General features: G+C 41.9%; 2 protein-coding genes across 4 annotated transcripts; one reads left to right on the plus strand and one right to left on the minus strand.

The window, feature by feature from the left end:
* Nucleotides 1-2,404: 2,404 nt before the first annotated feature.
* On the minus strand, nt 2,405-11,458 carry snap47 (synaptosome associated protein 47). Of its 3 annotated transcripts, XM_012827845.2 has the most exons (7): nt 10,916-11,458; nt 10,185-10,715; nt 9,044-9,549; nt 8,807-8,860; nt 8,170-8,300; nt 2,945-3,127; nt 2,405-2,733 (listed from the first exon to the last, which is right to left on the minus strand). In XM_012827845.2, the coding sequence occupies exons 2-6, from the start codon at nt 10,676-10,678 to the stop codon at nt 2,981-2,983; spliced, it is 1,332 nt and encodes a 443-aa protein (XP_012683299.2). In that variant the 5' UTR covers nt 10,679-10,715; nt 10,916-11,458; the 3' UTR covers nt 2,405-2,733; nt 2,945-2,980. The 3 variants fall into 3 exon arrangements, with proteins under 3 accessions (XP_012683299.2, XP_031418839.1, XP_012683300.2); XM_031562979.1 differs by lacking the exon at nt 10,916-11,458 and having other exon boundaries at nt 9,050-9,549; nt 10,185-10,793; XM_012827846.2 differs by lacking the exons at nt 8,807-8,860; nt 10,916-11,458 and having other exon boundaries at nt 10,185-10,793.
* Nucleotides 11,459-11,462: 4 nt separating this feature from the next.
* jmjd4 (jumonji domain containing 4) lies at nt 11,463-13,848 on the plus strand. Its single transcript, XM_012827839.3, has 6 exons — nt 11,463-12,123; nt 12,218-12,383; nt 12,538-12,663; nt 12,759-13,026; nt 13,132-13,278; nt 13,366-13,848. Exons 1-6 carry the CDS (start codon nt 11,874-11,876, stop codon nt 13,672-13,674), a joined length of 1,266 nt encoding a protein of 421 aa, XP_012683293.1. The 5' UTR covers nt 11,463-11,873; the 3' UTR covers nt 13,675-13,848.
* Nucleotides 13,849-13,853: the final 5 nt, after the last annotated feature.

Here is a 13,853-nt window from a genome sequence, read left to right on the forward strand (position 1 = left end):
GAACTGTGCCTTCTTGTTTTCAGCGAATGTGAGAGGGACAGCTCTTTTCGGGAGAGTTTGTCTTGGCCTGGGCCGTGTGCAGCGCCTCCCTCAAGCTGAGATGAAAAGAGGCCCTCTCTTGAATAAATTGAAACAAAACAACACAGGCACATTTGGTACCGAAGAAAAGATAACAATAATATGAGCAGGAGGCTGATGATATCATGTTCATCTCCATTTGGTTTCCCAGCAGCAGGAAAAGGACCCTGAACACATTCCGGTACAGTGGGGGCCACCGTCACCTCAACACGAAGAGGACGCACTCTGGATGTTAAGCTCACTGCTTGAGCATGCCTAAATCCTACTCATTTTTCATAGACGAGAACGTATGTAAGGAGTGAGACATGATCTCTGGCCAAAAGCATGTACTGGATTTTGTCAATCAAGTGTAAAAAAAAACACCAGCATAAAGACACAGCATGAGGCAATGTGTCCAAGCGTCTGTTTTTGAAAATCCCATAAGAACAAAGGCAATTAGCACAGAAGTGCCTTATCTTGCTGTAAAGTGCAGTGTGGCCCCCAGGTTGCCATGTAGACTCCACCCTTCAGATCCCCCTTTTTCTCTCCCTCCCGGCTCCAACATTAACCAACAAGCCCTATTTCCTGAAACTCAAACCTCCCACAGAAAAGGGGAGAGGAAGCAGCACCTGCAGTTGAGAGAGGCCAGCCAGGACATGAGTCAAAGGCCCGAGCTCTTGCATTCAGACATGTTCTAATGGTGCTGAAATAATGGACGAGCTGTGCTTTTTCTTCGGCTCAAAAAAAAAAAGAAAGAAAGAGGACTGTTCACAGGAACGGTTTGCGTTTCCATGTGTGAGAAATGTTTTTCTCTTATCACGAGAGCAGCTAACCACTAACTGATACTGTATGTAGGAAAAAGTTCTGTGTTTTCGATCAAAAAGCAGCAAATGTGCAAGCTCCTTAACAAGAGAAAGGTAAAGTAATTATGGTACATGTTATATAATGTAAACGTTGAAACTCAGAGATGAGCTGACATGCTACTGTTAAGAACCGAAGTTCAACCTCTGGGCACAACAACGGCAGCAGATTTTCCCAGGACAGTTGATTGATTTACCATCAATGGAGATGTCTCTTGCAAGGCAGGAGCCGCTCACCACAGGCCCATGGTGTAAACACACTTGTAAGTCAAGGCCAGTGAAATCCCTGGTGTCTCTGCACCATCCGCTGGAAAGGCAACGCCGGATCTCATGTATCTGTGGTCAGACGAGACCGCCGCCACTTCCTCTTATTGCATGGCTGCTCCTAACCACGCCAGTTATGTGTTCATTCGGTCCTGCCCCTGTTTTTAGACAGTGGAATTCTCCTCACCATGAGGTGCATTTCTCCATGCTGCAGTAAGAGACATTCTTTCCGGCGGCCGAGAGAACAGCCCTGACATTAATGGTTCTGCCATCCTCACCACCTAAAACAGACAACACCAGAAAGACTCAGTAGAAGTGATTTGCTAAACTCTGAATTCTTCATAACAGCAACAACTCTGATTTAGACGAAGAGGGACTCCAAAGGCCATGATGGCAACAGGCGAAGGAGGAAAGTCACATTCATGGAAACAGGTAGACTGGTTAGTAGCAGGGTGGCAAGACTGCATGTCTTCTGTACTTTGTTGTGGCCACACAGCACAGGCTGCTACACTGTGAGCGGTATAAAGTCACCTCCGCCACAGCAACCTCATCCAACATCAACATAACCTTCAAGCGGCCTTCCCAGCATCAGTCCACGTCCCCCTCCTCTTTGTGAAGACAAAACCACCAAAAACAGAGACTATTAACCATGACGTCCCGGTTCAACAGGATCAGCGTATCCAAACACCAGCCCCTACACCTCTGTGTGATCCCAAACCAGTGCTCCTCACACTTATTGAGGGTCTGTTGTGAACACGAGAGACGCATGGACTCCCGAGGCTCGGCGTATCGCCTCGTTTCAGGAGGGGTTTCCTCCTCGGCAGTAATTGCGGGGCGCTGTGCGGGGCTGCCAAGTGAAATTGAATCTGCCCCGCTGGCGCACGGTGGTCCCGCTCGTGAAAGTCGCACGCCAGGGTGGCGAACAGATGCGAAGCCCCCGGTGCCAACAGGATGTTATAATGACAGGGTTCCTGTGGAAGTATGCAGGCCTGTTTACAAAAGGCCAATCCCTTTCTCATTCAGCACTGCTTGCCGCCATCACCACGGTAAATAGCTTCCGAATCCAGCCCACCAGTGTTTTGACATTCTTTTTGTCAGTTCATAACAAGCATGCTCATTTACGGCGGGTGGTGTCTGGACCTGTCTTGAGTCATCTGGCTTGTCATGTGACTAGGTACAGATACAGAAAGCTGCTAAAGAGAAAGGTCCAGTGACTAGTCATCTGAATATAGCAAGCCAATTGCAATTGGGAGTTTATTGAACTTGTTCACAAAGGTAACCATTACAACACAGACAGGACAAAATTACATCACAGACCTGTCCCAGCCATTTAACAAGTGTACAGTAAAGATTCATATTAACAGGTGTATGGAGCTGGGGAGATGTTCAGATGTGGATTCGTAGTTAGGGTTGAATAATTAAAATCAACTACAATGAATTCATTCTTCATAGTCCACTTTGAGAGTGCTCCGACTCAAAGCACTGCAAAGGGGCTCATGTTAGACATGCAATACATAGAGCTTGGAGATCATTTTGGGCCACAGGAGAAGGTCTGCATTGAAGTAAAAAAAAAAAGGAAAAGAAACCCATGATATATTCAGGTAGTATTGTTTTAACAAATACATACAGTTATGGATGTATATTATGAACTATAGGTCTGTAACTATGCATGAGGCAATGAGACCTATGAAGTATTTTTGTTAAAGTTGTGAAAGTTTTCAAACATTACCCATGTTTCTGTGGTTGACTACCTGCTGACTTACATTTGAAGGTGCTTTTGGGGGTGACGGAGGAAGAAGTTACAGTAGCTTTCTCATGCGGCGAGAGTGTTTGTGGATGGTCATGGTGGTGCGATCGGTGGAGGACACCAAGGTGTCCAGAGCCTCATCCTGACGCTCCAGCTCTGTTTCTGCCTCTAGAGCCAGGTTCTTCAGCTGCAGCAGCATCTGCACTCAGCAACATAGACATGTGCAAACACACACACACACACACACACACACACACACACACACATTTCATGGAAAGTGTGATTCAGGTTCAATTCAAATTTTTTTAATTATGCAGATAATTAAATCTCACATGTAATCTCAGAGAAACATTACATGAATGGTTAATCTCTGCAAATCCAGTTTATGCCATTGACTCAATTTACAGAATGCCTTTAAAAAGCAACCCAGACCCCAGTACTTACACCATGTTAGGTTTATGTTGCCATGACAACACTCGCCCTGGTGTACTCTCTCAAACCGTGCTGAGCCAGCTTTGCCTTACTGCTACAGGTGTGCCAGTGTTCAACACACCACCTCGGTGCTCACTTGGCACACAGCGGCAGTCCAAATATAGTAGTTTACAGCAGTGTGTGTGTGTGTGTGTGTGTGTGTGTGTGTGTGTGTGTGTGTGTGTGTGTGTGTGTGTGTGTGTAAGTATATGTGCTCATGTCCAGTGAAGAACACAACCCCATCTGCTGAGCTCCAAAAACGGCCAGTGTATGTTATGGTCAATGGAACAACTCAAATAAACCACGATGTGCCAAGTAAAATCTAATAAACACTCACTCCAAACCCTACCACTGTGGTTTCTGAACTAATATTATGCCGTCCAACACACACACAAATGCAATGACATTATGTCAGCTTTCACCAATCAGCAGTCATGGACAAACCAACAAGACACATAGACACACAGGACTGTGCCAGGCTGCCATGGAGAATGATGCTATTTCCTTACAGGATTGGTGACAACAGCATATATTGGGCTTTGTTTGTTTAGGTGTATATAAGACACTGAATATGGGTAATAACCTATTTATTGCTGAAGATATTACATTCACCACGGAATCATGACACACTTCTAAGACGAGAACATAATCATGAGAATAAATACAGGGTAAATGTGTTTCACACACATGATATGTCTAAATGATTTAACAGTGTTCTAGTACATGTTTATAATTCTTCTAATAAATTATTATACATGTTGATGGATTTGTTCCTACTGAGATATTCATGTTTTTAGCTTACTGCATTGAGGCTTTGTGGCCCTGGTCAACATGAGTCTCTTAAGGGGCAGGTGTTAACAGGCACCAGTGGCAACTGACTATTCTATTCTCACCAAGAGTTTAAGGCCTAGAATGATTAGGGCCCAGTTTATAATGAATATTTAATATCTATTCTTCCCTGTACACATGTGTGTACAGTGATTTTGACCTTTTCCATATGTTATTCATATCTATGACAGCTGATAGGTAAGAGCTGCCTCTTGACAGTGTCTATTCAGCAGTATCAGATGTATTTAGTCGTTGGAAGGCAGATTAGCAAAATATCAGAGAGTGGGGGAAGAGAAATGGACAGCTCATAAGATGGCAGGCTACTGGAACCAGAGCTGTAAAGAAGATTTCCACGGTAACCGTATTTGTTTTCCATTGTTTTAATATTCACCAAGATCTGAAGCACCCTCTGAGCCGTGTTCTTCGGGTGGGAACAAGAGTAGGGCAAGGGAGTCCTTTAAGTACACCGAAATAACTGCCTTTCATTAAGTTTCAACTGTCTATATATTATATTAATAAAGTATATATATACTGTATTAAAGTGATTCACTTTACATGGAGAAGGAAATGTGTCAAGTCAAATTATGTTTCGCTTGAACAGATGACAAGACGGTAGCAAGCGAAACATGAGATACATTTGGGTGCTTTTGTAACAGTTTTGGAAGGTAAACCTTTCTTTCTGTCTGTCCAACTAAATTTAAGTGACCAATTTGAATAAATGCAATTAGCTGCATTTTCATCAAGCACTATTCAGATTAAACTTATACGCCACTTTTACTATGGTTTAACATGATTCAAGTAATGAATCAAATTCTGATTCTGATTACTGGGAATTAAATGATTGATATAAATATTAATTTGTTTTAAGCAGCCAATCAATTGCTTTGACTTACGGCCATATTTAGCACTGTCTATACACAAAGGCATTGACGTAGCCTTATTCATGATGTAAAACAAATCTGTACTTCATGCTGTAGAGTCTTATATTGAGACTGTGCCCTCCTGGATGTGGAAATGTGTGCTTTGATAACTGAAGTTTGAAGGTACAAGGGTGAACAAAAGGCAAAATAAAACTTATTTCAATTTACTTCCGATTAAAGTAAATTCCATTAGTGTAAATGAGCAGCCATACTACAACTAGAACAAGGAGCCCATTGTGAAAACGACAGTGGGCAGTTTAACGAAAAAGGGGAACACAGGTGTAAACAGTATGTATTCAACTCTGACGTTGTTAGACTGCATATTATCACAAGATTATCTTAAATAAAGAAGGAAATTATATTGAAGGCTTTCATGTACTTCTCAATGATATTCGCTCTAATTATTGACAAATGGGAGTGTTCCAAACTAATGAACTGTAAGCATCAACTTCTGAAGTTTAAAAGACCATTATTACTACTTATCAGTAAAATGAATGACCAAAGATAGGGAAAAATAAAGGCTTTCTATTCTGTAAATGTCAAGGTTATGATGAATTAGTTTGATCACTGATAGCAAAACAAAAGTCACTTGCATGTCTCCTTAACGCTTTAATTTCACAACGGTACACTCTTAAAGTAAGCTAGTCTCTTTGAACTTTTTCTGAATGGCACCTCTATGTGCCAAAGTTTTGTGACTTTGCTTTTTCAAAGAACTGACTTTCAACGTATATATATTTACCTTGAAAATGATCTATATTGACTGCTACTGAAAGAAAGTATTTAGACTGCACAGTATCAGGAAGGCCATACCAACTGGCGTCATTCATAACAGCTGCATCATGGCATCAGTTGAGCTTGAGCTTTTACATGAAATAAAACATAATCTGTATGTTCAAAAACAAATTACTATGCTGTTGTAGTTATTTAGCCATATTATCCTCCTTTAGTTTTACAGGTATATATGAAGACATTTTGGCTGATTTGTGCAGTGTTTGACTGACTTGATTTTAGAATGAGAACTGATGGGCCAAGACTATGAAACCAGCCATGTTGTCAAAACGCATTTAGTTGCCTAAGAGACGTCGCATCCCATGAGAAACCAGAATGTTTGGTTAAAAACAAGATCACATGATGCCTAAAAACTCAGCCTTCGGAATTTTCTTCCCCACCTCATCACTTTTTTTTCTTACATATTACTGCTTCTTGTATTTCCAAACCCCAACACATCCTGAACTGAAAATGATACCTGTAATGGTTCACCAACCATAAATTATCTTTGGTCGCAGCAATAATATTGTGTTTTGAAATGGTTTTAACATACAGAGCAACATTCTGTTGCAACCCATAATAACGTGTTAAAGGCGGAATGATGGAGTGATTATGCGTCACTGTTTATGTCTGGCTGCCATGGACCATGCAGCTCCCAGTAAGACCCTCCTTAGCAGACGCTTACTACACTGAATGCTTAGTGGGCAAAGAGATGATGACATTAATGGGTGTGTGTGCGTGTGGACGAAGGGAAAACCCTTTTACAAGTAGCTCGCGGAATCGACACGAACACAGAGAGACTACAGTCTGCAGACCGCAACTGCCCAATGACACCCAAACCAAGATGTAACAAAATATGTGGAGTAGGCATTAAGCAAGTTACCCGAATTTGGATCTCCACTGATTTTTGGGGGGTATAAACGAATTTGAATCTATTGGGGATATACGGTGTGCTATCCAGGATCCAATTAAAACACATCAACCAAACAAATTGACATCTTGTACCAACTGCTTTGGGCCAGTGCAAAAAAAAATGTTATTTGCAACACAATTTAAGCTAGCAACAAATATTGGATGGAATTCTGAACTGTATTCTGAATTCCAGTTAAGAATTGCACTGCTCTACAATACACTCAATTAACACCTTACACTCACACACTGCCCTTCGTATTACTCATTGGTTACGCTACTGTATCCTTTAACAGATCTTAATTGAATATAAGGGTGACAAGGTGAGATGCACTAGGAACAGACTGCATGCTTTCACAAACCAGTTCTCATCAACTGACTGGTGGCCTATAGCCGTCCATGTGCCTGAATTATTGGGGTTTTATATCTTATTCTCAACTTTAAATTGAAAACTCAATGATGTTACTTACATTTTGAGAAATTATTCATGTTTTTAAGACCTGATCTCCTATAATAAAGCCCTGAAAATCGAACTGACATCCCTCTCAACCCTCTTCCTTTCAACTCCTTTGATAAATAAATAGAGCACAGATGTTCAGCAGAGACGCTGCAAACACTGTGGCTGTCCAGGAACAGCCTTGATTACACGGACCCTAAATACTCCACCCTACCGATCTCAAATGTGGTTGCTGCACTCCCTGGTATAATCTGGGTGAAGTGTAAACTATGCCTGCTGAGTGACTTCCAGAGAGCACATTGAGCCTGCACAAACAAGAAAGAGTAGGCCTATGTGGGGTATTAGTGAGGGATTTGATGGGCACTTGCTGCTGATTTTAATCTTCAGAAAACCATGGTGATGTGCAACTTGTCAAGTCCAGCCAAGTTGCTAGTAATTAGTATCCATTGCTGAATGTAAATTCCTTTTGAAAAATAACTATGTGGGAAGTTCTCCTAGGCGATGCTGTTACAGAAATACGGCTATGTGGCAGCCTTATTAGAGCCTCACTTGTCTTCTTACACTCACATTTCAAACAAGAGGGATAAGCGAAACTAAATAAAAAGGGATACAATCAGATAAGCACGCACGATGAGAAAAGCTTGCACTTCCTGTACTTGAAATGGCTCTGTGAAACATTACTGGACATTTTGAACTCTCTGCGCACTGGTATCTTGGAGGTAGAGCCATTATCCATTGCCAGCTATGGCAGGAAGCACTGGAGTCATTGTTGGCAAGGCAGAAATTTCAACAGCAATGAGACTTTGTTGAAGGAAGAAAAATCATCACACTTTGAGTGACCCTTTTGGGCTCATGGAAAGGCAGGCAGGGCGGCCTCTCCACGCATACCTGCTTCAGCTCCTGAGCCTCGGCATCAGTGACCATGGGCTGAAGGACCTGAACTTGGACCTGAGTAAGTTCACCAGCAGGGATCTCCACAGGAACCTCTGTCTCCTGCCTGTGCTGGACGAGCCCTGCAGCTAAAGAAAAATACTGCTGAGTCTAAAGGGGTTTTTCTTCACACTCAGTCTTTTTTTTGGCAGACTAAGGCATTAAAAAAAGAAAATTCATAGAACCCTGAACATCAAGTTATATTGGGTGAATGAGATATACTTTCAGATTCAAATATAGTCCATGCATGCATCAAAGTGTCAGTTGAAACAAATATGGGCAAATATTGCTAATGGAAAAGAATCATTTTAGCATCTGTGGCCACATGAAGCACATCTTCACGGTACTTAACTGCCACCATGTGGTGAAGAGCATGTAATACATTTAAAAGCAGCCTTTCATGTCTTGCAAAGCAAAATGTGGTCCCTCATGTAACTGGCTGGGGATTTTGTCTTTTGTGGTGCTCGATTCTCCAAGAAACACAACTTGTAAATTGATAAAGCACACTTTCTATTACATCTATAATATCCCAAATGGTCAAGGTTTTTTCCCTGGTTTCACACTTATTTTGGAATTCACATTTGAGTAGAGTTACCATGATGGCTAGGCTCCTGGCCAGACATTTCCAGCTGTCCAATTGGGTCTTGTTCTGTTAGACATAGGTGTAGACCTATTTAATAAATTTGGAAACTGAACTGGAAGGCCAGATGCTGGAATCATTTTTTCCCTAAACTGACACACACTTTAGCCCCCAAGTAGAATAACACAACTGTCACACAAGTATACAAGATTGACAAATATTATCATGCATGGATATTATGAAATCATCTACCTGCACCTGCACTCCATACTGAATCTTCTCCCTGAGTGGCACCAGGGGTTGTGGCGGGGCTGGCCCGGAAGTCTGTGAAGTCAGGGGTGAACTCCAATTTCTTTTTGTACTGCATCTCCAGCACAGACAGGGCCTCTGTCATTTTAACTGAGAGGAGGCGGTAGCTGATATCAGGTTTACCGATGAACCGCTGCCGTACACTGATTTCGTACGGGTTGTGGACCCTTATGTCATCCACCTCGTCCCTTTCAAAGTGGTGCAGCAGAAGTGAATTTGCATCCCTTATTTCTAGTGACGAGACCAACATCACCAGACATCCAGGCTTCCAGTCTGATTCGCCACCTTTAGAGACAACAGCAGGGATGCTTGTGATCACCCTCGGCCCCTTGCCTGAGCCTTTTGCGGAAGCGGCCATTGCTGCCTGCTCACTCTTAGCTTCTTGCTGGCTTTTCCATGGCAGCTTCCCAAATGGCCACCAAGGGGGTGACTCCAATTCAGAAAGTAGCCTACATTAAATTAGAAAGAAAAGGAGATTGTTAAAAGGAGGCTAATTGGCCTGTAAGTGTCATAATTATGCAAGTCAGTCAATGCTGAATTCAAGCGCACACTGTAAGCAAGTTGTGTGAAAATTTGGTATGGAGGCGACAGGTTAAGTCAGAAGTAAGACAAAGCCTGACACATTCTTAAGTTAATGGGGTGTACTGTGATGTACACTCACACAGAAATAATATTTGAGGTCTCTGAGTACATTCATCTTTGTTAAGCAGTGTTGTTTGTGACAGTGTTTACGCAACAAAGTCGTTACCATGCATTCACTTCCGTAGTTGGTGTAAAGTGCAAACACAGTACAAAGGTTAGGCTATAACCACATAAAATGTGTGCATGAAATAAAAAATATGGGGAAATTGTACAATTGGATAATCCTTGCATAGTGTTCAGTATGCTTAAAGGTTACTGTACAACAACAGTAATCAACTTAGTGTAATTCTTTATGCATGTGTACCTTAGTTGGCCTTTATACAATCAACTTAAATAAGTACCATGCACTTGCATATGGAATAATGACCTAACAATAGGCTACATAGCAAATTCTCTGTGATTATTTCTAACAGCCTAATAGAGTACAAAATAAAGAATTTACTTGTCTGCAACACCCAAATTTGAGTCAATCTTGTCCAGGTCTTGCATTACATTGTCAAACTGCTCTCCTTGGTGGTTGAGCACTTTCCCTGTATCTTCCAGTCTGCGCTGGGCTCCAGACACCAAGCTGATGAGTTCCCTGCCTTTGCTGGGTGGAGCATTTGCCCCACAGCTCTGTGTGGGGGACAACAGGCGTTCCCTCCAGAAGTGCTCCAGAACATTGTAGACCACCACACGGTTGGGGCGCAGTGACCCAAACCAGTGTTTGATGTTGCCTTCCTCTAACACGGTGAGAGTACTAAAGATGAAGCTGGAAGACTCCATCTTGATCTCCATGATGCGGGAGAGGCGAACACTGGCCAGACTGTCTTTGCTTTGCTCTGTGGTGAATCGAAGGGTAGTTCGGCTCAGGGAAAGTGTGCCACTGACCCATCTTTTCTCACTATTAATATAATAGGAGCCAGGCCAACTATGAATGGGGGTGTCACGGCTCATCTTCGGAGTGTAAAACTGGCTTCAAATGAATACTCCACTGGTGGCACAACACATCATATCTCAATATTTATTAAATTTTAGAATTCAAAGACAGCATGAATAGCATGACAGACGTGACAGACGTGACAACTGGACTGGTTAACTCAGCTCCTTACATGAAGCAGAACTGTCAGCATGCTGTGCGTGTCTAAAAAGGCATTCACTGAGAAACAAGTTGCTGATTCACAGTAACGTTACCTTGTAGACATGAGATGCTCTGAACAGCACAGACGATGGCTCATTAATGACGTAGGTATCGTTATTTAAAAAACAAGAAATCACTGTTTTTGTGGCGTATACCTTCTCAACAACACATTTCATTGTTGAACAAATCATGAACAGTCCAGTCGTTACAGTAAATCCAGTAAGCGTATGTGAGTACTAGCCAACGAGTAACCTACTACAGCCTCACGGCCAACCACGGCCTTTTGACAACATAAACACTGCGAATGCGTTACTGTGAAACCGGAAGTTGTCTTTACTCTGGAACACTCATATTTCCCGTCCGTACTGAAAACTACATTTAGGTGACTTCATTTGACCACATCTTATATCAAAGTAATGGAGTGGATTCATAAAGAAAGACAATTAAAAAAACTACTTCAGGACATTTGAAAATGTTTAAGTGCCATCGTTTATGTATGTCACTGGCTTGATGAGAAATTAGCTAGGACCACTACAGCAGGCTTGCTTTGTGCTCGGCGCACAGTATTGACATCAGTACCGCCCCCATAGCATAACATAACACTGCGCCTGATGCCATCTCTTATGCCTACCCCAGCATTATCCACGTAGAGGAACATGAGGGAAAGAATTAATGGACGAAACGATATCAATATAGTTTCCACAGCTTCTTCGTTACCGTTCTAGCCTGTCCGTTGGTAACGAATTTTGCACGTATAGATCACCAGTTGCTACTGCTCGTTCATCGCCTTGTTATTCTTGCACGTTGGCATTATGTTCACGTGTATCTTTGAAGTCATAGGCTTTAAGACACCGTGCTAGCCAAATAAGCTACAGAATGCATCTACCACAAAGCCGCTTTGATGGAATATGCAGAACTAGATGGACATACCTCTAATGCCTAATGCATTCAGTGATTTGACAAACCCTTTGCAACCTTCGGGATTGTGTTAGTGTTAAATTATTCTCTAATATGGATAGGGAGACTCTACATACCTCCTCCAGTCTTATAAAAATACCCAGACAGTCACATCAGCGTTGTTCTTCCCATTTTGTCGACTACATTGAAAAGAATATTAGCTATTCCAAATTCTTTAAAAATTACTTGATTCCCAATCACCCCTGTGTTTTTTCGAAGAAGTTCACAGAAGATTGGAATTGTAGAAAACACTGGGTCACAGAGGAGGGGAAGCCTAATTTCTCCAGGCTTCTGCAACAGTTTGGTACGTCAATGGAAACAGAACATAAAAATGACATACTGCAGTTTGTACTAAGATTTTAGTGTGAAATTGTGCTGTTACCATGTCACCCCAACAGAGGAAACAGCAGTGCCTGTGGCAAATTGTAGTGTTAAGGAATATAACGCAAATCCAAAGCAAATTATCGCTTTTAAAGAATTCATCCAGTATTGGAGGGACTATATTCAAAATGGCCACTCCTCACCAAAAGGATGTCTTTACCTAAAAGACTGGCACATGCACAGGTATGTATACCATTGTACATAAAATGGCATTCAGGATAGGTAACATGTGATAACTGTAAATGTAGTTACTTAAGTCAATTATTGTGGACATATACACTGGGATGTGCCAATAATCCTCTTGACATCACTGCGTGTTGTTCTGTGTTCATCTCAGGAGCTTTCCTGAGCACAACAGCTATAGCACACCCATATTCTTCTCTTCGGACTGGCTCAATGAATACTGGGATTCAATTGAGGTGGATGACTACCGCTTTATCTACATGGGTCCCAAAGGCTCCTGGTATGTATAGATGAGTATATGACTTTAGTATGATTATAACCTTCTGTTTGTCAGTGCTGCTCATGCGATGCATTCCCTGCTTTTTTCGGTGCCAGGACTCCCTTCCACGCCGATGTGTTCCGCTCCTACAGCTGGTCAGCCAACATATGTGGGAGGAAGAAATGGCTGCTATATCCTCCTGGCCAAGAAGAGTTTCTGCGAGACCGCCATGGCACTCTGGCTTATGATGTCACAGCGCCCACGCTTCAGGATAAGGGGCAGTACCCACACATAGACAAAGCCTGCCAGCCTCTGGAGATCATTCAAGAAGCGGGGGAAATCATTTTTGTGCCAAGTGGCTGGCATCATCAGGTTTACAATCTGGTGAGAACTAATGTAGCAGTTCAATTCTGGGGTGTATGTATTGTATTCTGGGGTGTATAATTATTACAGAGAAAAATATTATTTAAGTAATCACCTCTTTTGCAGGAGGACACTATTTCTATTAACCATAACTGGTTAAACGGTTCTAATCTGGACATCATGTGGCAATTCTTACAAGATGAGCTTGCCTCCGTCCAAAGAGAGATTGAAGAATGGAGGGAAACTATGGACACTTGGCATCAACATTGCCAGGTATGAAAAATCTGGGTGATAATGAAAGTTAATATCACAGTCACAATAAAAACATTTTTTTGACTCAAAGTTTATAAATGTTTTCAGGTAATCATGAAGTCATGCACTGGAATTGACTATGGGGAGTTTGCCACATTCTTAAAGATAATAGCAAACAACCGGATATCTTTTTTGAACTCTTATCCGGCGAGCAGCTCTCTTCAGTCCCGACATCTGGCTGAGGCACTCGAATCTTTAGGTCCTCATCATGCAACGTTTGATCTGCAAAGAGTCACTCACATCCTTGAAAGTATGCTAAATAATGAAGACTTCAAGAGACTTGACCCTTCAACTTTAAAGTTTCAGCCAGAGTCGCTGCTTCAAGAAATACGAGAGGCAACAAGGTCTACTGTATGACAGTCATTACCCAAACAAAACATTTCTCACCTGGAAACATTCACAGTTTTGTCTTACAATGTTTATTATTCAAGAAAGTATAAATTATTTCTGTTGAAAACTAACAATGGACATTTGTTGTGCGTATAAGCATATTTCAAGTTTCGTAACTTAAATAAATTAAATTAAATATTTCATGT

This window comes from Clupea harengus, chromosome 25, assembly GCF_900700415.2.
Source record: "Clupea harengus chromosome 25, Ch_v2.0.2, whole genome shotgun sequence".
NCBI classification, from domain to species: domain Eukaryota; kingdom Metazoa; phylum Chordata; class Actinopteri; order Clupeiformes; family Clupeidae; genus Clupea; species Clupea harengus.